This window comes from Physella acuta, unplaced genomic scaffold, assembly GCF_028476545.2.
Source record: "Physella acuta isolate Inbredline_101_S28 unplaced genomic scaffold, ASM2847654v3 ptg000414l, whole genome shotgun sequence".
NCBI lineage: Eukaryota > Metazoa > Mollusca > Gastropoda > Physidae > Physella > Physella acuta.
In genome coordinates, this window is record NW_026731933.1 from 223,751 (window position 1) to 246,643 (window position 22,893).

The 22,893-nt window shown below is 35.6% G+C and overlaps 2 protein-coding genes across 2 annotated transcripts; one reads left to right on the plus strand and one right to left on the minus strand.

Moving 5' to 3' along the window:
* Positions 1 to 700: 700 nt before the first annotated feature.
* On the minus strand, positions 701 to 8,342 carry LOC131942612 (voltage-gated purine nucleotide uniporter SLC17A9). The gene is made up of 12 exons (XM_059302498.1): positions 8,111 to 8,342; positions 6,987 to 7,113; positions 6,389 to 6,608; positions 5,911 to 6,010; positions 5,133 to 5,206; positions 4,573 to 4,741; positions 4,256 to 4,352; positions 4,048 to 4,135; positions 3,832 to 3,866; positions 3,530 to 3,701; positions 2,560 to 2,589; positions 701 to 2,299 (listed from the first exon to the last, which is right to left on the minus strand). Exons 1-12 carry the CDS (start codon positions 8,209 to 8,211, stop codon positions 2,160 to 2,162), a joined length of 1,353 nt encoding a protein of 450 aa, XP_059158481.1. The 5' UTR covers positions 8,212 to 8,342; the 3' UTR covers positions 701 to 2,159.
* A 6,755-nt stretch (positions 8,343 to 15,097) lies between these two features.
* On the plus strand, positions 15,098 to 22,364 carry LOC131942609 (uncharacterized). The gene is made up of 2 exons (XM_059302495.1): positions 15,098 to 15,640; positions 16,718 to 22,364. The coding sequence occupies exon 2, from the start codon at positions 16,723 to 16,725 to the stop codon at positions 20,710 to 20,712; it is 3,990 nt and encodes a 1,329-aa protein (XP_059158478.1). The 5' UTR covers positions 15,098 to 15,640; positions 16,718 to 16,722; the 3' UTR covers positions 20,713 to 22,364.
* Positions 22,365 to 22,893: the final 529 nt, after the last annotated feature.

Here is a 22,893-nt window from a genome sequence, read left to right on the forward strand (position 1 = left end):
TTTTCTTGACAATAGCATATCAAATCCTAAACACGAAGAAAACTAATCTACCATTTTATTAATTTCTATTCATCAAATTTTGTAATCCAAAAAAACATTATGCTTAGTATTATGTCATTATTATACTAGAGGTTGTATTTCACAGATGACATTTAATTTGCATCAAAGCAAACAAATTTTTAACATTGCAGCAGAAAACTACCATTTAATTTTGTCAGGCACTACAAAAATGTCAGATATCACTCCTTTACTTATCACAAAAACCAAGAGTGACACATCTGAGTCACACCTGCCCAATACATGCTGTTAACATACAATTCCTTCATTTGCTGAGGTCGCAGAAACAGATTAGCACTATTTCATTGTATCTATAGGTCTGAACTTGTAGCAGAAACAGATTAGCACTATTTCATTGGACCTATGGGTCTGAAATTGTCGCAGAAACAGATTAGCACTATTTCATTAGACCTATAGGTCTGAAATTGTAGCAGAAACAGATTAGCACTATTTCATTAGACCTATAGGTCTGAAATTGTAGCAGAAACAGATTAGCACTATTTCATTGGACCTATAAGTCTGAAATTGTAGCAGAAACAGATTAGCACTATTTCATTAGACCTATAGGTCTGAAATTGTAGCAGAAACAGATTAGCACTATTTCACTGGACCTATAGGTCTGAACTTGTATTTCATTAAAAAAAAATTTCTAACCTGATGACAATAGCATAAGGTAATCACATGACACAACAGCATTGGGTGGGGTGAGAAAGGTGGTCCACTCTTGGTGGTACTTTGTTCTTTTATCAACATAAACATTGGGGAGAAGCTGAGACTGCCTCTGGTGCCTCGAGGAATAAACATTCAACTGCCCAGGCACTCCCCAATGCTATAAAACCCTGAAATTCCTCTAACAAAAAACACAATTTCAAATCAACCTGGGCACTTTGTTAGCATGACATGATCTACCCTATCTCTTGCAAGTTTCAAAATTTCAGGGTGATCCGCTACATTGACAAAGAAGCTTTGCCCAGACAAAGATCTCCATTCGATTTGAAATTAATAGAACAAAAAAAGCAAATGTAAATTGCACAATAATTTTTAACATTTCTGCCAATAGCAAATGAGTGAACACAGAAGCAGCATTAAAATTATATAATTAATATTACTAATATAAATCCCACAGCAAGATATTGTATATTTTAAAGCCAAAATTGACAAAAGTGGATGATCATTTTATCACAATGAGCTACAAAGAAGAAAAAAACTAAAATCAATTCAGAAACAAATATTTTAAGTCATATAATGTTAACAATTTTGTTATTTTACTCTACTGAATACAGTGCAGAAAAATTGCAACTAGTATCATTTTTTTAAAGTAAAAATTTTGGCAACCAAGTTCTACCGTGAGGTATTGGTATTAATGTGTACTAGAGCCTTGGATTTTCAACAAATCGGTCTAATATATCACAAACTGTAATATCATTGAGTGACCTGCACTTAGAAGATTTTATAAAATAGCTATGTTGGTAAGAGTTTTGTTGTTGTTTTCCCCTGTGATAGTTAATTTTAGTGAACTTTAATTACATGTCAGCGTGGATGAAAGTGATTATTTTACAACTTTAAAAAATGGGAAAATATGATTTTATGAATCAGTTTTAAATACATGAGATCATTGAGCAATTATTTTGATTTCATTCATCCCCTGGAATCCTTTGTTTGAAAATTGTGGTTTTAAAATAAAACACAATAAGTTGCTAATAAATAATACAACCTATATCAATTATTATATACCGGTATACATGGACCAAGCAAACAAGCAAATGTAGAGTTATATTTACAAGCAAAAATGTGGAACAAAAGTAAGTTCTAAAACAAATATAAAATTTAGAGGTAAAATATTTTCTGTGATGTAATAAATAGTTTTATATTAATATGATGAATCATTTAAAATAAAATATATGCTCTTTTCTTAAGGATAATAATAATCTCCAAGCATCACAGTTCACAATAAACAATTTTATATTTGTGTTTAAAAAGCTTATTTTTATGTTTTAGTCATGGAATTAAATGCAATCTTAAGCAATTATGAGATTTTTAAAATAAATAAATATGTACTCATTATCTGTAATTTTGTTTGTAATCTTATTTACAAAAGTGTTTTAAATAATTTTTTTCCCAGTTCCAAATAAAGTGTAAACAACCCATCCAAATAGACAAACCACTGCTGTCTGTCCAAATACAGCATTCCAGCTTTTAGTCACCTCCAGGACATGACCAGCAATATAAACACCAATGAAACCTGCAGATAAAAATGGTTTGAAAGTTAGTAAACATTTTTTGTATCACATTTAATAAAGAACATATTGACAGAACATTTATTTGACTAGCATTCAGTAATCTGTGGGGTTTTTTGGTCTCTTTATGTGACACTATCCTTAGTTTGAAGTTCATCACTTATAACTATTTTGAAATAAACAGAACTAATTGGATGTGAAATGATGGATAAAAAGTAATCACTGTAAGAAATATTTGCAACTTATTTGTATAAAACATATTTACCTGGAATAGCACCAGCCATATTCATAAGACCTTTATTTAAAAAAAACAAAAACATTATATCTTATTAAACAAGTGACCTTTTAAAACTTATAAATAACCTAAAAAAACTATTTATTTATCAAAAATAATAGGTACATGATGAAGCACAGCATTTTACAAACTTACAAAATACAGAACAACAATGACGCACAACATCATACAGACTAAACTAACATGGAACATAATATAACACACAACCCCTCAAACACTTATGGTATGAATGTGCTGGTGCAAACCTTTTCTGTTATACCCAATGCAACAGGAATATATTAAAAAGAAAGAAAATAAACTAGAAATGCTAAAAAAAGATTTTTTTTAAACAGAATAATAATTAAAAATTTAGTAAACGAAACACCACAGATAGATAAAAAGACTATTTGATAAAAATCTAAAATACTGATAATAGGAATTGACTAAAAGAAACAAGTGGCTAATGTAAAATAACATAGACAAGAAAAACTGAATAACAACTGCAAGGAAACACACTGCATGGTTGGGTGGGAGAGCATATGATTGCTGAGTTCAGACCCCTAAGCAAGGGGCAGCAATCCATCTAGTAAATTACTCCAGAATAAAAAAAAACTGCTGCCTTCCAAATCAATCTAGGGTGGTCAAAGGGTATAAAAGCACACCCGGAAAGAAAAGAAGGCTGAGTTGTAGTCACCGGGTCATGTGGTGCAGTACATGTTCACACATAATATGTAATGGAGTAAAAGAAAATCCCCTTCCAATATCATCATAAACAGCAAAGAAGAAGAAAGACACTTCAGCAACCATAATTTACACTTTACAAGAAGTTAAAGACCTGGACCATAACAATAATTATTGACAGTTTGACTTTTAAACAACTAATGGCTAAAAAAAACAAGACTTTCACAAACAGCAAGAAGTACTGAACATTAACCCTTTCATCCCTACACAAACAACTTACCAAACACAGAACCAGCATGTTTGGGAGCAATGTCTTGTGGGTTGACAGAGATTCCACTATGGTGGAAACCACAGCAGGCTATAGCCATAGCCATGCATATCAAACAACCTTCATAGCTTTTTACGTATGATATTAGAAACAGAAAGAAGGCAGTTCCACAAAATGTTACAGTCTGTGAGAAAAAAAAATGTGTATATATTTACTGATTCTTTTAAAACATTTTTATTGGTTTATAATTCCTGACTTATGGTTCCTTTAAAAAGAATAAATCTTAAGGTTTTTACATTGTAAATTATTATTACCTGCATTGTCTTTCTGACAAAAGTTACTGAATAACCTGGAAAAGTAATTGATTTTATATTGATAATAATAATAATGATTACAGCTGTATTAATTGGATTATATTTTTTGTGGAAATATTTAAAACAATGAAAAAAAACTTTTTTTAATTTAGTTGACATGGAATTTACTAACAAAAAATTAACTGTATGGACTAGAAATGAAGGATCTCAAATTACCCTTAGAGATCATATTATCGGCTAACCATCCGCTTCCCACTGTGCTAGGAATGGATATCATCCACGGCACAACGTTAAACACCCAACTCTGTTAAAAAGATTTTATGCATTTAATTCATTTTTCAATGTGGTCATTTATTAATAAAAGAAAAATGTATTTTTTTTTAAATATTTTAATTATAAAAATAATTTTAAAGTGAAATCTCACCTTGGCAGTAGGAAAATTTTCATGAAAGTATGTTGGCATCCAAGACATTAAAATATAAAAGGCATTGTTTTCACAGTAATGACCAACAAGCAGTGACCTAAAGGATACATTAAAATATACTGTACAAAGCCTGGACAAACAAAAAATGCACTCATCATATATTTTTTCTGTCAAAATTCCTTTTTTGTGTATAATTTTACAGGAAATTAAGAATTTATTTATATATTTATTTTAGGAATAAAAACTAAATGCAACAAAATTGATTACACTTCTGTTACACTCAGTCAACATATTCACACACTATTTGATAAACTTACCAAAATGCAGGCTTAGTAAAAAGGACAACCCAAGGCACTGATGTTTTCTCTGGTGCGTTTTGTTTATTTTCTAACAACTGGGCTTCATTTAAAGACAAACTGATGGTCTTCTGTTGTCTAGCTATTAAGACATAGCGAATAAACAGCATCCAAGACAGTCCACACACACCTTTAAAAAAAAAATGTGTTTGTTGCAGTAAAGAGGAAGTAGACATTGTTCAAAGAAATAACAATATAAATTACAATACCACAAGTAATTTGACCAAAAGTAGTTGTATTTGTCATTTGACTTAATCAGCAAACATAAAGATCATTAACCATTACTAAGAAAGGAAATTTTTAAAATAAAAGATTTAAAAAAAAAGGTATTTGTGCATATCTAAATATATCCTTTGTTTAATAGACTCAATAAAACAATCAAATAAACAGTTTAAATCATAATCTTTTCCCTTCTGTGCGCAGGACACATTGCATTGCATAAGTACTGAGTTCAAACTAAAGCAACAAACAAAAATTAAAAGATTATAAAAATATGGTAATATAAAAATTGGCAACTTTACCTATGGCATAAAAAGGCACTGACCATCCATAATATTCTGTTAGCAAAGAACCTACACATCCAACTAACAATGTGCTGTTGAAATATTTGAGATGTGAAATGTCTAGCATTTTCAGATTTTATACAACTGCCTAGTATATCTTAACTATTTTACATTTAATAATATTGCAGAATTAAAAAAAAAAACTTCACAGATTTAATTCTCAAAGCTCAAATAACTTAAAGGGTCACTAGTTTTAACAGATATCTACTGTATTTCTTTTGTGCATCTCTCCAAAAGGGGCAATGCCCCCCCCCCCCCCCTCAACAGCATATTCTCCGCCCCCATACAGAATTTTTTCACAGAAACAACTCTACTTCACTTGCCCCATAGACCGTAATGTTTGAAAGGAAACTTTACTTTACTTATACAGAATTTTTAAATATGTAATTTAAATAGAAAACTCCCTGAAGTTACAAGAGTTGCCAACCCTGAAGAAAAATGTCTGAAAGAACCCCTGGTTGTCTGTTCATGTTTTCAATACTCAAGTTGCTTATTGTGGAATATATTTAAAATAAAGTCCCCACCCCTCCAACAACCATCCAGCAAAATACATCAGACCTCAGTGTGACCTGTCTCCAGTACAAAATCAGCTATTAACTGTGTACCAACCCCACCCCCCCCCCCCCCCATCACCACCAATCCAGTAGTGCCAAATCTTCTTTCAAACTAAAGTAAAATGTTTGTACATCTGCTTAAAGTGAAGTACTACAAACAAAGATACTATAAAATGTATTACCCAAATTGTGAGCCTGATGATATTATACTGTAAGTGAAGGATCTTTCCTGTTGTGACACTTTGCGTGAGATGAGGCTCGTTATTCCAGGATAATGAAAACCTGTATCAAGATTGTAAGGAATACTACTTTTCAATAGGTAAAATAAAATGATTGCATTGTTTACTTTATAACTAAAACCAACAAGTAAGTGTGAGTTAAGTGTTTATTTTAGTTAACAAAACATGAAACACACAACTAATGATTGGGTAACTGAGGTATCTGAATATATGAAAAGTAATTTTCTGGTAAAGTAATTAAAAATCATAAATTTCTATTTACAAAGGCTTTAAATGGCTAATTGATTTAATTCTCAATAAATGTTAGGTATTACTAAAAAGTGATCATCTACAGCACACAACAAAAGAAGGAGTTTGCCTATCATCATTAAAATTTTAGTATGGTGGAAGAGTAAACTTATTATTAAAACAAAAAAATTGCCTTGGAAAATTCCAAGGAGAACTCTTGAAACAACCATGATGTATAGAGAGTTGTGATGGTTTGTTGACAAGTAGACCAACTGGGGTGTCCAAAAACACATGAGTGACCACAGGCAAGCTGCTATAGGCAATACAACATCCCCTCCCACTCTGTCGCTCAAATAGCCACCTAGAAACTGGGTCATGGTGTAGCCCCAGAAAAACCCAGACAGTACAGTTCCCTGAAAGTGTAGAGAAATATTTTACTAATAGCATTTATTAAGTTATGTGCATAGGATTGTTTAAGTACATGCATTTTTTTCCTAGCTTTAACATCACAATAAAACCAAGATTTACTTGCATGACACTGGTCAGAAGGGCAATATGTATATATTTAAATATGTACATAAACAAACATGCTGTTCTCTAGTACATCAATGTTTAAAAACTCAATTAATTATAATCCTTTAAAATGTATATTAGGATTGTGTACACTACAGTACAGTGGCTTTTTTTTAAAGTATAGATTCCGTATTGTCCATTAAAAACTTTAAACATAATTATAAATGATGGAAATATAATTATGGATTTTTCTTTCAACTTAAAAATAATTAACTTACAGATTCAGTTTTATCCCATCCCATTTCTTTGGATATGGACACAATACACACTGGCATTATTGTCCTTGCAGAGTATAGAGTAGCTGTGCCGAAAAAAAGGCATGATGTCCATTTGATCTTGTCTCTCCTACAAATACAAGAATATTTTATATCTATTAGAATAAAAAATGGCTAAAAATAGATTAGACAAATCTTGAAGATAATGTCTAGTCCTATACTTTATTAGAATGGGTTTGAAGTATTGGCTGTGAGTATATCTAAAAAATTAAAATTAGAAGGATATTTTCTGACAGTGTTAGCCATAATCTACCAAAAAAAAATGTAATCCATGTTCATTGCAATAATAATGTATGATAAAGCAGGACTCAACATTCAAGTTAGTTTATGTTCCAAATTACATATAGTTAATTATATAGGCCTATAATTTGCCATTTGCATTATAAAAAAGAAAAAGGAATTCTAGGATAAGGACACATTTCCAAGGCAAGAACTTTCAAAATAGATCTAGATATCAAGCTGTTGTGCTCTATACTCAACCACTCAACAAATTATAGGTCAGCGTTTAAATTTAGTATTCTAGTGTATCCCAAGACCACAAGGAATCCCCTGTAGCATAACTAAATTAAGATATTGTGCCACTTGACTTTGGTGAAATTTTCTGTGGAACTAGATCTAGATACTCTAGATCTAATTGCGAGCTTCATAAAAAAATTTTAATTAAAAATTAATAAGGGGATAGAAATAATATAAAAAAGGCCTATTTTTTTTTACTTCAGTGTTTAATTTTACTGTTAGACAGTTACTGTTGGTGTTAGTGTAGGTAGGTAGGTAGGTAAGGTAGCGGTAGTGAGTAGTGTTTTTTTTAGTTTTAGTCCTAAAAAATTTAAATTTATAAAAGCTGAAGCAGGCGAAGACTGACTTAATTAAAAATTTTATTAACTAAACACTAAACTAAATTATCAATCTTAATTTGTAGTACAAACATCTAGTCTAGAGATCTAAATCTAAAAATCAAGATCTAGACTCTAGTCTATCTGGATCTAATAGATATTAGAATCTAGATCTAGATAAGATTAAGATGCAATAGGCCTAAAGAATAAAGATTTTAATTTTCCACTACTAACTTCGTCCAGAATGAGTATTTTCCCCCAGAACTTTCGATTGGATCTGTTGTTGTTGAAATTTCGCATTCTTTCAACAGGGCATCCCTATCTTTAATCGCCATGGCCTTTTTAGCGATTGTTTTTAAAAGAATCGACGGCTTATTTCATCTCAGCCTAGGTCTGAGGGATTAAATCATTAGGATTTGGCGTACAATAAGCTATGGCAGTGGTACGGTTAGCGTGTACATTTTTGTTTTCGTCAACTACGGTGCAAAGTTACATTTTATACGTGTAAACGGTTACCATACATAAAATAATCCACTAATATTTTAGCACATTTTAAATCAATAGACGTTTGTTTTCCCAGTGTAGCGCAGGAAACTAAAAATTGATAAATAAATAAGGGGTCATCCATAAATGACGTCACGCTTTTTTTGGAAGCTTTTTACCTCCCCCCTCCCCTCCGTCACACGTCGTCACAAAAAGCCAGACCCCCCACTAAAATGACGTCACACCTCAACTTACAACCCCCCTCAAAATTGCAGTTGAATTTTTTTAAACATCGATATTTTTCCAAAATCTTGTCTAAACTATTACAATTTATTAAAACAGTTATCTAAAACGCGAAATAACGACTAAAATTCGTTTTCTAACATTGCTTTTTTATAATGCAAAAATGTGACGTCGCAACATCTGAACCCCCCCCCCCTCCCCCTCATCACACATCGTCACAAAATTACGGACCCCCGCTCCCCCCTACGAGTGTGACGTCATTTATGGATGATCCCCTAAGTGACTAGATCTAGAGTCTATATAACCAACATAATTTCTTTCGTTAAAAGTAATTAATATTAACTAAAAACGTTTTGAACACACCAGTTTTCGAATGGTAAATATAATGTTGATTTTTTTAACATGTCCTTAGACTATGCCCATTAATAATCATTTAAAAAAAGAAAATCACTAGATCTAGTAACCGCTACCCCTCGATTTAAAACAAATGTGTACATTTGTCCTTATAATGTGAGAGCGAGAGTTAGAAAACATTTTGATCTATTTTCATTTATTTTACTGTACTTTTAAAATGATTTTTTTTTTGTAGAGGAAATTGTGTGCAAAAAAGGGGGGGGGGGGGATTAGAACTGTGTTTATATGATATTTATGCTTTTTATATCGATGTTTGAAAAATATGCGTGACATCAATAGGGCTGGTAAGAAGGTCACCATCCAGTTCTACTGCTCAATAAAACCTGCATGAGCCAAAGAACTGGTTGGTGACCTACTTACCAGCCCTATTATGTACAAGTTATCACTGACGGTGTACATTTCTATCCCTTTCAACAACTTTGCATTTTTTGTTTTGGTGTCACCACTTTCCGTTACTGTTTTATTATTTTAACTGGATGAAACATTGTTTTAACAGTAAATGATTCTTTTTTTTTCAATTTGGATTTGATGTCACCTCCTAAATGGCGTCACCCGGTGCGGACCGCCCCCCCCCCCCCCGCCTTGTGACGTTTTTGGCTATCACTTGCTATTTCAATGTTTACTGAAGCCTACATAACTTTGCGATGACTTCAGAATAGCTGAGCCTCTAACGCCATGGAAAAAATGGGGGAGGGGGGGGTGTAGGTAACATTTTTAGGGAAATTTTAATTTTTTGTTTTTGCTAGGAAGTTTTTACTAAACTATTTTTTTTAAATTTCTTTTCTTATTAAGAGGCTCAATTTAAAACAATTAAAAGATATGTTTTACTTATCACCAAGCTGTATGTAATACCTTGACTATAAGTATAATTAAAACATGGGATGACACGCTTGACCCTGCAGAGCACTCATGGAGCAGCAGAGACACGTCACCAACAGCGACTTTCTTCAATTGGCCCTGTAAGCACCGCAACCCTTGGTTCCAGAGTTTCTTCTAGAGTTTCAGAGTTTCTACCGTCCCCCCCCCGATCAAAATGGAATTTATAACATATACTTTTACCAGTGCCCCCCCCCCCCCCCCCGGAAATATCAAGTGCGTCTCCCGGAGAAAAAAGTCTGGAAGAAACACTGCCTCCATCATTTTCTGGGCCTGCACACTGTTCTCTTCCTTAGGCTTCCAGTCCAGCGCTTGCTTCACGATGTTTTAATCTGTTCTCTTCGGGACATGTCCGATTCATCACACATTTTACGGGGTTTAGTAAAATAAATAGGGGACGGCGTGGCCTAGCGGTTCAAAATCCGGGTTCAAATCAATGGAACGTCCTCGAGTCCACCCAGCTCTGATGGTACTTACCTTACGTAAGGGAAACAAAGGCGGCTGGGCATATAGTGCTGACCACACTATCCCTTCATATCCCAAAGTCACGAATCAGATGAACTCTACTTCATCTGCCCCATGTGTCTTGGGCACGAACGGGATTAAGAAGAAGAACTAAAATAAATTGTCTGAAAAAAACGTTAATTGATCCTGTCGACCTCAGTTTTACTTCTATTGATTTTAAGTCCTGTTGTAGAAGTTTCTTCGGATTTAATGCAAGCACCTTAAAAGCAGAATTCGTAATAGGGAATTAATTATGACTGCAAAATAGCTATACTTTGTAAAGCTGTCGAAGAAAGACGTGTCACAATGTCGCAACTGGTGATGGAAAATACTTCCGTCTCAAGTACTGCTTTGACATGAATCATCATAGAGACTCAGAGAGGCATTGGACAAAAAACTTCAAGAAGAACAGGCAGGTTTTCGTCAAGGCAACATGCACCTTACACAATTGTTGTACTACGCAACAAGCCATAGAATGGGAGTCCCTCTTATACATTAGTCTTATAGTAAGAATCCAGAGGTATATATGGAAGCTGGTGAACGATTATACTATAGGTTTACCCCCAAAATTTATATCCATCACGATATTTAAGGCCTGTACCTGTCAGATAGACAATTGCAAGGGGAAGCTAGCAAACCATTTCATAGTGCAGACGGGGAGGCATGCTTTCAACAATGATATTCTTAAATGGTAATTGGTTAGATCGTGTAAAGCCCTACAAGCAACTACATGAATAAAAATTTCATCAAAAAGCAAGAAGTTTTCGATTCTGCAGATGATATGAATCAGCTCTTCCACAAACAACATGCTCAAACCAAAATGAACCAACAAACATGTGTTATCATTCAAACATTCAATGAGTTCGTTTGCTAGTTCTAGGCCTACATAGAAAAAGCCGAAAAGCACGATACTGCGATGGGGAAGAGAACTGATGTAGGTCCACTCGAAACCACTTAATATGTCAATATTGGATCTTATAAATTTGGCATATTCTCTTGTCTTATACAGTGGCGGAACTAGAAAAAAAGGGCCACCCCGCAAAAAAAATGTTTGGGCCCCATATATATAATATATATTTTATATATATATATATATATATATATATATATATATATATATATATATATATATATATATATATATATATATATATATATATATATATATATATATATATATATATATATATATATATATATATATATATATATATATATATATATATATATATATAATTCTCTTCTGGGAGCCGTTAGAAAACAAGCTGCAAGCGCGCCTTTGCAGTCCCCTCTCTTCCTCTCTATCACCAGCACCCCACCCCCCACCCCCCCCACCCCCACATGATCTGATAAGCTGTGGTTCACTCTAAATGTTTACAAATCGTAGCGCCGGGTTTGTTGACGGCCAGTGTTTCTTCCAGACATTTTTCTCCGGGGGGGGGGGGGGGGCACTTGAAATCTTCGGGGGGGGGGGGGCGGTAAACTTTCTTCGGGGGGGGCGGACACTGTTAAAAGTATATATTTTCTATATAAATTATATAAATTTCATTTCGTTCGGGGGGGCGGTAAAAATTTTTCGGGGGGGGCATAGCCCCCCTGAAGAGATGCCTGGAAGAAACTCTGTTGACGGCTATTAGGGGCAGATAATTTAGTTTGAAACGATTTGTAAACTTACAGGAGGTAACTAAGAGGAGGCTGCTTTCACGGGGGGGGGGGGGGGGTGTGTAGGGTAGGGGTTGGGGGGGGGGGTAGTGTTTTAAAGCAAATATTTTCAGTGGCAGCATTGGTACTGTCGAATTCACAAATTATGAATTACTGAAAAGTAGAAAATAAAACAACTAAATAGCGGCGTATGATACGCAGCGGGTCGGCTCGTATATATATAATTCTCTTCTGGGATCAGTTAGAAAACAAGCTGCAAGCGCGCCTTTGCAGTCCCTTCTCTTCCTCTCTATCACTACCACCCCCACCCCACCCCCACATGATCTGGTGAGCGGTGTTCACTCTGTTTACATTTTACAATCACAGAGACAGGTTTGGTGACGGCTATTAGGGGCAGATAATTTAGTTTGAAACGATTTTAAACTTAGAGGAGGTAACTAAGAGGAGGCTGCTTTCACGTGGGGGGGGGGGGGGGGGGTAGTGTTTTGAAGCAAATATTTTCAATGGCAGCATTGGTACTGTCGAATTAACAAATTATAAATTACTGAAAAGTAGAAAAAAAACAACTAAATAGCGGCGTATGATACGCAGCGGGTCGGCTCGTATATATATAAACTAAATACGAAAATATCATAGAATACTCAAATCGGGCTTGTTCGAAATTTGAAAAAAAATTAAAATTCTTAGTTTTTATATTAATTAAAACATATAACAACAACACACCATTTTTGTAGTGCTATTTGTCTGGTTTTTTTTTTTTTTTTTTTTTTTTTTATGTTACTAAAAAATTCAAATGTAATGACATGAAATTAAGCCATCTTAATACCCAACCTATTTGTCTGTTTTTAAAAATTCTTTGCTTTAATGTCTAGAAACACACTAATATAAAAGGCGGTCAAAAGTATATGAAGCATGAAAGCTATGTATGTGTAATGGTTTCTGACATTATGTTTATTTTAAAGTTTTTTTTGTATATATATTGTTAGTTTTTAATACATTTCCTTTTATACTATGTCATTCTTTATTTTGGATTTTTTTAAAAATAATAATTTAAGAGAAGTAAATGATTTTTTATTTGTTTAGTGCTAAAAATGTTTTTTAATTAAGAGCACACATATTTGACTATTTAAAAAAGGGAAATAATTCATCGAAGTGTTTTGAACGCTTCCCTGTCTTTCACTCTACAACTGATGTAGCTATATATGTTATTTCTTTATGAAACAGCGTGTGTTCGCTACTGTAGGACATCACTACTGTGGTAAATCTGTTTGTTTTTTGTTTTGTTTTGCAAAAAAATATTTTTTAACTACAAAAAAGTTGATTCTGGTCGGCTTTGGGCCCCTAAATGGCCTGGCCCCCCCCCCCCGCATTGCGGGGTCTGGCGGCACTGTAGTTCCGCCCCTGGTCTTATATAATTATTTAACCACATTCACTATTCAAAGGATGTCCTATGGTCCGCGTAGGCTTATGAAGGGTTATATACAGTCATTACAAAGTGGTCTCCAACTAGCGTTTCCCTCAAAGATGTTGCTCTTGCGTGGTGTCAAAAAACATAATGGTGTTTAGTTTTTTAAAGTTTCACATGATTGGTCCTTTTTTTCACGGAAACTTGTTAACTAAATCTTTTCTACAATATTTTTTTCTATTTCGTGCGAAAAGGAGGCAGACCTCCCCCCCCCCCCCCCCCACCCCGAAGCCTGGAAGAAACTCCGGATGTAAAGGCGGCAGGGCAGACATCATCCCTTCACACAAATGTTCATTCTCCAATCTTTCATTTTGATGCTAATGAAAGAAAAATCGCTTTGGTAATTACATTTTGACAATAATTAATAATAATCTATATATATAATTCTCTTCTGGGAGCCGTTAGAAAACAAGCTGCAAGCGCCTCCTTGCAGTCCCCCCTCTCTCTCTCTCTATTACTATCATTACCACCCCCACCCCACCCCCACATTGTCTGGTGAGCGGTGTTCACTCTAAATGTTTACAAAGCTAAATTATTACAAATCATAGAGCCGTAGAGCAGGGTTTCTATTAGGGGCAGATAATTTAGTTCGATTTTAAACTTACAGGAGGTAACTAAGAAATAACTAAGAGGAGGCTGCTTTCACGGGGGGGGGGGGGGGGGGGGGTGTAGAGTCGGGCTTAGGGGAAAGGAAGGGGGGGGGGGGGTTAGTGTTTTAAAACAAATATTTTCAGTGGCAGCATTGGTACTGTCGAATTCACAAATTATGAATTACTGAAAAGTAAAAAATAAAACAACTAAATAGCGGCGTATGATACGCTGCGGGTCGGCTCGTATTCTTTAGTTTAAATACTACAGGCCTACTACTATAAATAACCGGCAATGGATAAAACGCATTCTCTGTTTAACCCCCACAATAATAATAATATTGTCCTTCCAAGGTTTTTTTTATCTCAACATAACACGCAGGAAATATTTTCAAAACAAAGTTTTAATTATACAAAGAAAACAAGTCAAAGTCTAAATATATCACAATTTTATTATACTCTTTTTAAAAGGTATAAATTTTCCTACGGTTTGCAACTTTTAAAAGCTCGATAATGACGTTATGTTGTAAAATACGGGGGTTAAGAATGATCACGCACGGTACACATGAATATGAGAGTAGATTCCCTTGTTCACGCTTCTGCCCCCCCCCCCCTATTAGTACTTTTTTTTAATGATAAAAAGAAACTAAATTTATTCTGGATATTAAAAAAAAAAATCAAGAGCTAACTTCAAACAATGAACATATTGTTTAGCACCTAAATCATATGATAATAATTAGTTTTTATGGTAAAATTGAAGTAGTCGTTTTTCTTTCTTAGTTTTCATGAATCAAATACAGCCTATTTTCAAACACCGATATTTGCTGTTCGTGGTCTTACAGATACCGAGAAGAAAAATAAATCATACAACAAAACAAGTAATATATATTGTGTAATTAATAATAATGAACAGTAAGCCGTAGAGGATAAATATGGGCATAGGTTGTTGCAGCTCACTAGTCTCTGGCAAGATTTAACATTGCCACCGTGGATGCTACCACATTTGGTAATAAAGAAAATCCAGGCATTAAAAGCACAGTGGCGTTACGTAATGTCAAACGTAATTTACTATGTGAATATAAATGTGTGCTTTATAAACGCAAGGCTTTTGATTAACAAATGAAATTGCCATGTCATTTTTCAAAACAATCTTACGCCACAGGGAATGATGTTGCATTTTGATGTATTGCGTTTTTAACAAGCCCCCACAAACTGCGTTATATAATTTAAAAGAAAACTGCAGCATAGTTACGTAGTAATTTAAATAAAATTAATATTCGATGCTTAACGATTTTGCTAAAGTATTTTTTTTTTAGAAAAAGTAACAACTGAACACACATTTTTAAATTAAAAAATAATCTTCTGTTCGTACTCGAGTACAATACTCGAATATGTCTCAATCCCTATTGGACGTCCCTGTTTTGAGTGCATCCCGAGCCTCTGTCAGCCATTACCCGTAGATGGTCGGCAAGAAAACAATATTATGGATGTTGTAATTAACTTTTACACCCTTACAGTGGATTAACCCAGGTATGTTTTTACTCTACGTTTCTTTACTACCTTATGTGTTTGTTCAAACTTATGATTTTATGTTTGATGTCCACCTAGCTAACTAACCAGCCGTTCTTCGCTGCTGTTTTTATTTGTCATTTGTTTCTTTCTTTAGATTTTATAAGTCAGCAGAGTAGGCCTAACACGTTCAAAGTCTACTGACATGTAAAAGAAACAAAATCACTTAGCTTAAGCATAGTTTAACCTAGATAATGAATTTAAAAGAACAAAACTTTTTAGAATCTTATGTATGTTTGCATGAGGTTATTTATTATTATGTTAGGCCTATGTAGAATCTAGATTTCTAGATTCTAGTCCTGATCTAGAATCTAGATTATTCTAGATCTACAAATTTTAAATTTAGATTAAGATTCATCATCATAATCAACCCCCAAGCCCAAAGGTAATCTTGCTGACTAGACTCTAGATCTAGATCTAGACTAGATCTAGATCTAGCTACACTAGCTAGACTAGATTCTAATCTAGATCTAGATTCTAGATCTAGAATAATCTTAATCTAGATTTCAATTTTTCAGAATCTAGCTAGATCTAGATTTAGTCAAGGTTTGATGATACATCTAAATAAAATATGGATATAGATCTAGAATCTAGACCTTTGTACAAGTCAAGAGCTCAAGCCTAGAAAGTTTTTAGTTTTATGATTAGAAATCTGGGTTGGGGATAGGGTTGGCAATAACTAATAGTGTTAGCATTGACATTAACAAGACATAGATCTACGTGTATTTAGTTACCAGTAGCAACCTAACACCCCTTATAACAAATTAACAAATACAATCATACTAAATCATGATGCTAACTATCAACTTACATGTTTACATGTGGTATAGATCTCAAAGCTATTTACAAATGCATTTAAATCATACCCTCGGGTTGGTGACTGTTTAGACAATCTCATCAGTGCTCCTTTTTCCAGCGCTACAAGAGATTTTGGTTCTCGATATTAATAAATTCTTTACCTATACCTACACATATCTTAATATTTAGTTATCAGCTGTCAATTTTATTTAATTTTTATTGTGTACAATTTTCAAACAGGAACCATGCCTGTAACACGGAATCAGGCCAACACTGCTAATGCTGCAAAAGCAAGCAGTGAAAATCCTGACACCAGTGCCAGCAAAGAGGTCCCTGACAAGGATGAAACTACAACAGAAGCTGAGGAGCATCGAAGGGAATCACCAGACAATTGCTCAATTTGCTTGGGACCATTTAATAATAAATCTTTTACTAGTAGCTGTGCACATTCATTTTGTTTTGTGTGCTTGAAGCAGTGGTCTAAAGTGAAAGCAGAGTGCCCTTTATGCAAGCAACCGTTTACCAGCATATTTCATAACATCCGATCCGATCAGAGTTATGATATTTATGAGCTTCCTCCTCTTAACCCACCTCGTCAAAATGACTACAACTTCCTCAGCTATCTCCCAAGAAGCATAACTGCATATGCTGCACCTACTCACTACTTCAGCTTAACGCAACCCGGCCTGGATGCTGACCTTACCCTCAGCAATTTCAGCAGGTTCCAGTTTCGTCGTCGATACGACCGTTACCTTCAGCCTCACCACCCAGTTCACGGTGAGCATCAATATTCATACACGGGCACATCATTTACTCATCTTCATCATGTGTGTGCATCATCATGGCCCAGGGGTGCAGAAGATTTTAGACGTGAAGTATACAGACGTTCACTTGGGCCACCTCTTATTATTCTTGGAACAGAAAACAGTACTTACCGCCTGACTCCTGCAATGGTTGCCGCCAGCCCACATAGAATGCAACGTATCATGCCCTGGCTAACGAGAGAGCTGAAAGTTCTTGTTAAAAGTCACCACAATGTCAGGCTAGCTATTAGTGTGATCCAGCCCCTGTTAACTCAAGTTACTATTGACAGTACAACTTTTAGTGATAAAGTTTCACCGCTCATCGGTCGCAGGTCACGACAATTTATTCAGGAATTTGTTGCTTTTACCAACAGTGCTCTGTTAATGCAAGCCTATGATAGGAAGGCGATGTATCAGCGCCATGATGCTACTATCTCATTTGATGAAAACACGTCTAGCAGTAGCAGCGATGATGATGATGACGTGGTTGAAATTACAGACGTGAGCTCTGACACTGAGATAACTGGTAGAACATCCCCTGTGGCTGGGAGCTCACGCCTCCTCAGGACAGGGTGGGACTCCCCTACCCCCGGACCATCCTGGGAAAGTATTGACTTGAGCAGCGTGCGACAGCCTATAGAGACTGATACTGTGTCTGTCAGCTCAGAAAGTGACGATCCAGTCTTTAGGCCAGACCAGAACGATTCAGACTCCAGCTCCAAAGCTGGGAGTGATATTGTGTTTTTGAAGTATGACAAACCATGGACCGAGAGATCACCTATACAGCTGTCTTCAGATTCTGAAGGTGAAAGTCGAAAGAAGAGAAAATCTAAGTCGAAGCATAAAAAGAAAAAGAAGGAGCAGTTAGAGAGTTTAGCAAGGGCTGGGGAGAATAATAAATCACCCGGTCGGTCAAGATCTGCTGACAAATCCAGGTCCAAAACAGCCACTGTTGTTTGTGATGATATTCAAGCTCCTGTAACAGCAGATCCAGCAAGGAAAAAGAGAATGCTTTCCACATCATCCGAGAAGCAAAAGAAGAAGAAGAAAAAGAAGTCTAAGGATAGGGATAGGGAATTAGTTGATCGCTATTTTGCGGAGTCCATCGGCCAACAACTGGGTGCAGCTGCAATCCCTGCTACTATAGCTGAAGTAATTGAAGGACCAAGCTCAAGTAAAGCCACTGATCCTCAAAGTAAGCCAAGTAGATCTGAAAGAGGGAAACACAAGCATAAAAAGAAAGATAAAAACCGTAGCTCACAAAGCCCTTCTCTTTTACAGTCTTATAAAAAACACCATTCGGGTCATAAAAAAACCTCTGAGAGTTTCGGCAGGTCGCAGCTACCCGATGCTGAGAGAAGGAAACATAAAAGCAAGTACAGTTCAAGAGCAGAGCCTGTCTCTGACCAATCTGTGGAAGGGGAGTCATCTGTATGGGAGACCCACCGGGCCCAACCCATCCCTGCACAGAACATCGGGCACTCTCTGAGCAGCTCATTTCCATCAAACTACATAGCAATGCCGGACAATCTCCAGCCCATCCCGCTGAATTTGTGGGTGAGCCCCTGGCCAGCTTTGCCAAGCACTCACACATTCCCTGCGCCTCCACCACCACCGCCTCCCTCTTTCTTACCCTCCCTCCCTCACTCAAGCTCCATGTCCAACTCTGCCCTGGACTCCCACACTGTCATCAGTGAATCTTCAAGTGAGACAGACTCTGATGACACAGAGGACTATGAACTGAGTTCAGCTCCCAGCACCACAGCCTCACGGACCAAACAGTGGTTGGAAGCCAATTTCCCAGATCAGGGAAAGCTGCCTTCCACCAGCACAGGTAATCCACAGCCTCGCACAGGTAGCTCGTTAAGAAGCTGGAATGATGAGCCACGACAGTCTACTGCTGGCAACTTTAATGATAATGTTGTTTCCATACTGAGTGATGATGAAGATGTAGTTGTGTGCAGCAGCGTTAGTACAAAATCAGACCCGGATGAAATAAAATTTATTGAACCTGCAGATTTCAATATACGCAACAGAAGTTCAGGGGGCGCCAAAGCTCCTGAAGGCAGTGAGACATTTTACTTGCCACCCAGAACTGAAACTGTAGTATCAACCTGTCAGTCTATATTTCCTGTCACAAAAAGTTATGATCCTGTACTGTCGTTTTCTAGCTCATTACTCGCCCTGCCATCCTCCTCACAGTTTACAAATGAAGACAGAAACAAACCTTACTCAGCAGAGTCATTATTTACCTGTAGAACAGATACTCAGAACATGTCTGTAAATGGTGCTACGAGTGAGAAAGTACCAACCACTGAAAGTGGCAGCCCAGGTACTATTTCTCCAAACAAGGATGCTGCTCATGTAACTTCATCCTCAGGCATTCTGTCAGACTTGTCTAATGGATTTATGAATGGTTCCAGTGTCATGTCCAAAGACAGTATGGGCAGCTCTCCCAGCACCTCTGACTCAATATTTGGGATCAAATCTTCCCTGAATGTTCCAGTCCCACCTATAGCACCGTTACTCTCATCTAGTGTAACTTATCTCCCTTGCCCATCTACATCCCTGTCTTCCATTCTCACCCATCCATTACCATTTGGTGTGTCTCAGCCTCCCCCACCAGATGTGTTGCCCATGCACCTGATGCTGCATACTGTGCCATCGTTACTACCATCGCCCTTGCTTTACTCGCACATATTTCACCCAGACGTTACAGCTCCCAGCACTACGGCTGCGTCGAGAAACTGTCGGAGCTCAGAATTCTCTTGCGCTTCAATTTTAGACGAGGGCAAGAAAAAAGATAAAAATGTCACTTTTGGTGTGGAAGATTTGCTTGGCAAAGAACAGGGGTCGGAATCCAATGAAAACAAAGTTCCATCAGATCATTCACAAACTGCTCTAGGTGTGTTAGATAATTCACAAAACGCTTTGAGTGCCTGGGACCATTCCCAAACTGATTTGGGTTCATTGGATAATGTTGCAGAATGCAGATTTTTAGATATGTTGAACGATTCACCATCCGCAATGGACACCCTGGATGACTCGCAAACAGCTTTCGATAAGTCGAATGATTCACCTTCTGCAATGGATACTTTGGAAGATTCCCAGACAGCAATGGACAAGTTAAACGATTCACCTGTTCCGTTCAGTACATCGCCTGATTCACAGGCTGCTCCAGTTAGCTCAGCTGTCTCAGAAAGCAGTGCCCTGACAGAAGACAAACAAACAGTGGAGGATGGACCAAGTTCGGGGACACACAGTGTTTCAGACCTGAAAGAGGACTTGAGCTCTAGTGCATCTGGAGAAGGTGATTCGCCATCTGGGTCTATAGAGCCAGGCTCTAGCACTGAAGACCCAACTACAGTAAAGGATACTTGTACACAAAGTGGTGGTTGTTTAGATGTAACTGGTTGTAGTGTGTATAAATAGTTCTTTCAGTTGTAATTCTATTTGTGTTAATTTTAGCAAGCCTTAACACAATTTACTCTACAGCAGAACACATTATTTGTTAAATCTTTTAATGACATTAGAATTTATCTGGACTTTTGTTTAAGACTTGTTTTTAAAATTATAGCTTTGATATTATGATAGTTTTAAACCTGTTTTTACATAAAATAGATAATTTATTTTTTATTTTTAAGCCTTTATGAAAATTTAACAAATGTAAATGAAATAAAATATTTAGATAAAAGTTAATGTACTTGAGAATTATTACAGAATTTTAAATACTGTCATCACCAGTCTGTCTGTTTTTTTTTCATTATCAATACCAAGCATTTTTCAAAACAGAGCAAAATTTAGTAGCAACTTTTTTTGTTACTACTAAATTTTTATCATATTACATACAAATCATTTTTCAAAACAGAGCAAAATTTAGTAGTAACTTTTTTTGTTACTACTAAATTTTTATCATATTACATACAAATCATTTTTCAAAACAGAGCAAAATTTAGTTGTAACTTTTTTTGTTACTATTTAAATTTTTATCATATTACATACATGCACATTTTTCTGATTCTGTGTTATTCATAAACATTCTTCACTCAAAAGTAATAAATAAAGAAATAGTGCTTCTAATTAGCTTAACACAGTAGGAAGTTTAATGGGGCTATTGAAGTATTTTATTATAAAACAAATATGTGGATACTGGTTGATTTGTTCAATTTTTCATATTATTTCTCAGGAAGTAATGTAAGGCCCTATTTGTCTAACAGTGTAATGAATTGTGTCATGAAACTTGTAGAATGGGATTGAGAGTCTGACCAATGCACTAAACTAATACATTGCACCAGCTGATTTTTTTTTGAAAGGTTACAAGATTATACTCTTGGATAAAGTAAAAGCTCTTCACCAGATAGTAATACTTGAAGTTATTCAAACATTCTTGTTCCTATTTTTATTTCAAAACAAGGTGCAACAATGTATTTTTTTTACTTGGATTTTTTCTATGTTTTTATCCTCTTATATTTTGGTTTTGTAAATGTGAACACTTTCTTTTTAACAAAATAAGGACTATATTTTTCATATTTATATTAGCCACTGCATACACATATAAAATGTGGGGGAGATATAAAATAATAAATAATAATTGTTAAAATTCAGTGTTATTTGATTTATTGGGTTAGCATTTAATTTGTTTTGATTCTGTTTAAAGGAATAACTTTTTAATTAGTTTAGTTTACTGTTAAGACAATTATTCTAGATATTACTTAGGCTGAGTTTAATGAATATATTAATAAACATTTAATAGTCTAGTACAGGGGTCTCCAAACTTTTCAGCCCGAGGGCAGCATTAACTATCAAATATCAGTTCGGGGGCCAGTTTCTTCCAGGTATCTCAAAAGAACATAACTCCCCCCCCCAACGAAATATAAATTATATATAAATATATATAAATCTCAGCGACTCATCCATTTCAATTGAAAAATGGCGAAACTTGCTTGCATTTTTCGCTATTTGAGTCACGATGTTTTCACCAATGTCTGCAACACGGCGGGGTATGGTATTTACACACAAAGCTACATTTTCAAATTGTTTTGAATTTTCTGGGCAAAGTTCCTCAGCCACCTCTGACAAACATTTTTTCCATGGACAAAAAGATCTCCGCGGCCGGATGAGAGGACCTTGCGGGCCGCATCCGGCCAGCGGGCCGTAGTTTGGAGACCCCTGGTCTAGTACATAATAGAGAGTAGGTCTACAAAATTGTTGGAGTTCTATGGTTGTGTTCTTGAATGAGGCAGCCATATTCCCTTCTTTTCTAAGTGTTGTATCTGTCCAACTCAAATAATGATGGATTGATTGAATGTCATCTAGATCTATTGGAAAATCATAAAACACGTTTGTCTTTGTGACTGTTTAAAAAAATTGGTTAATCGTCAAACAGAAGGAAAAAATACTTGAAATATGTTCAATGCAATAGTATTTCATGTTGCTAATTAACCGGATTACCAATTATGTATTTCACACATCCATTGTCTAGTGTATTCTGTAGTTAAGTATAATGTGTGTGTTTTGTGTTGGGGTTATGCTGTAACAAAGCATTCAATACCTTATGGATACATTTTTGGAATTACCAACCCATAGGATCTTATTTTAGCTACACCTGTGTTG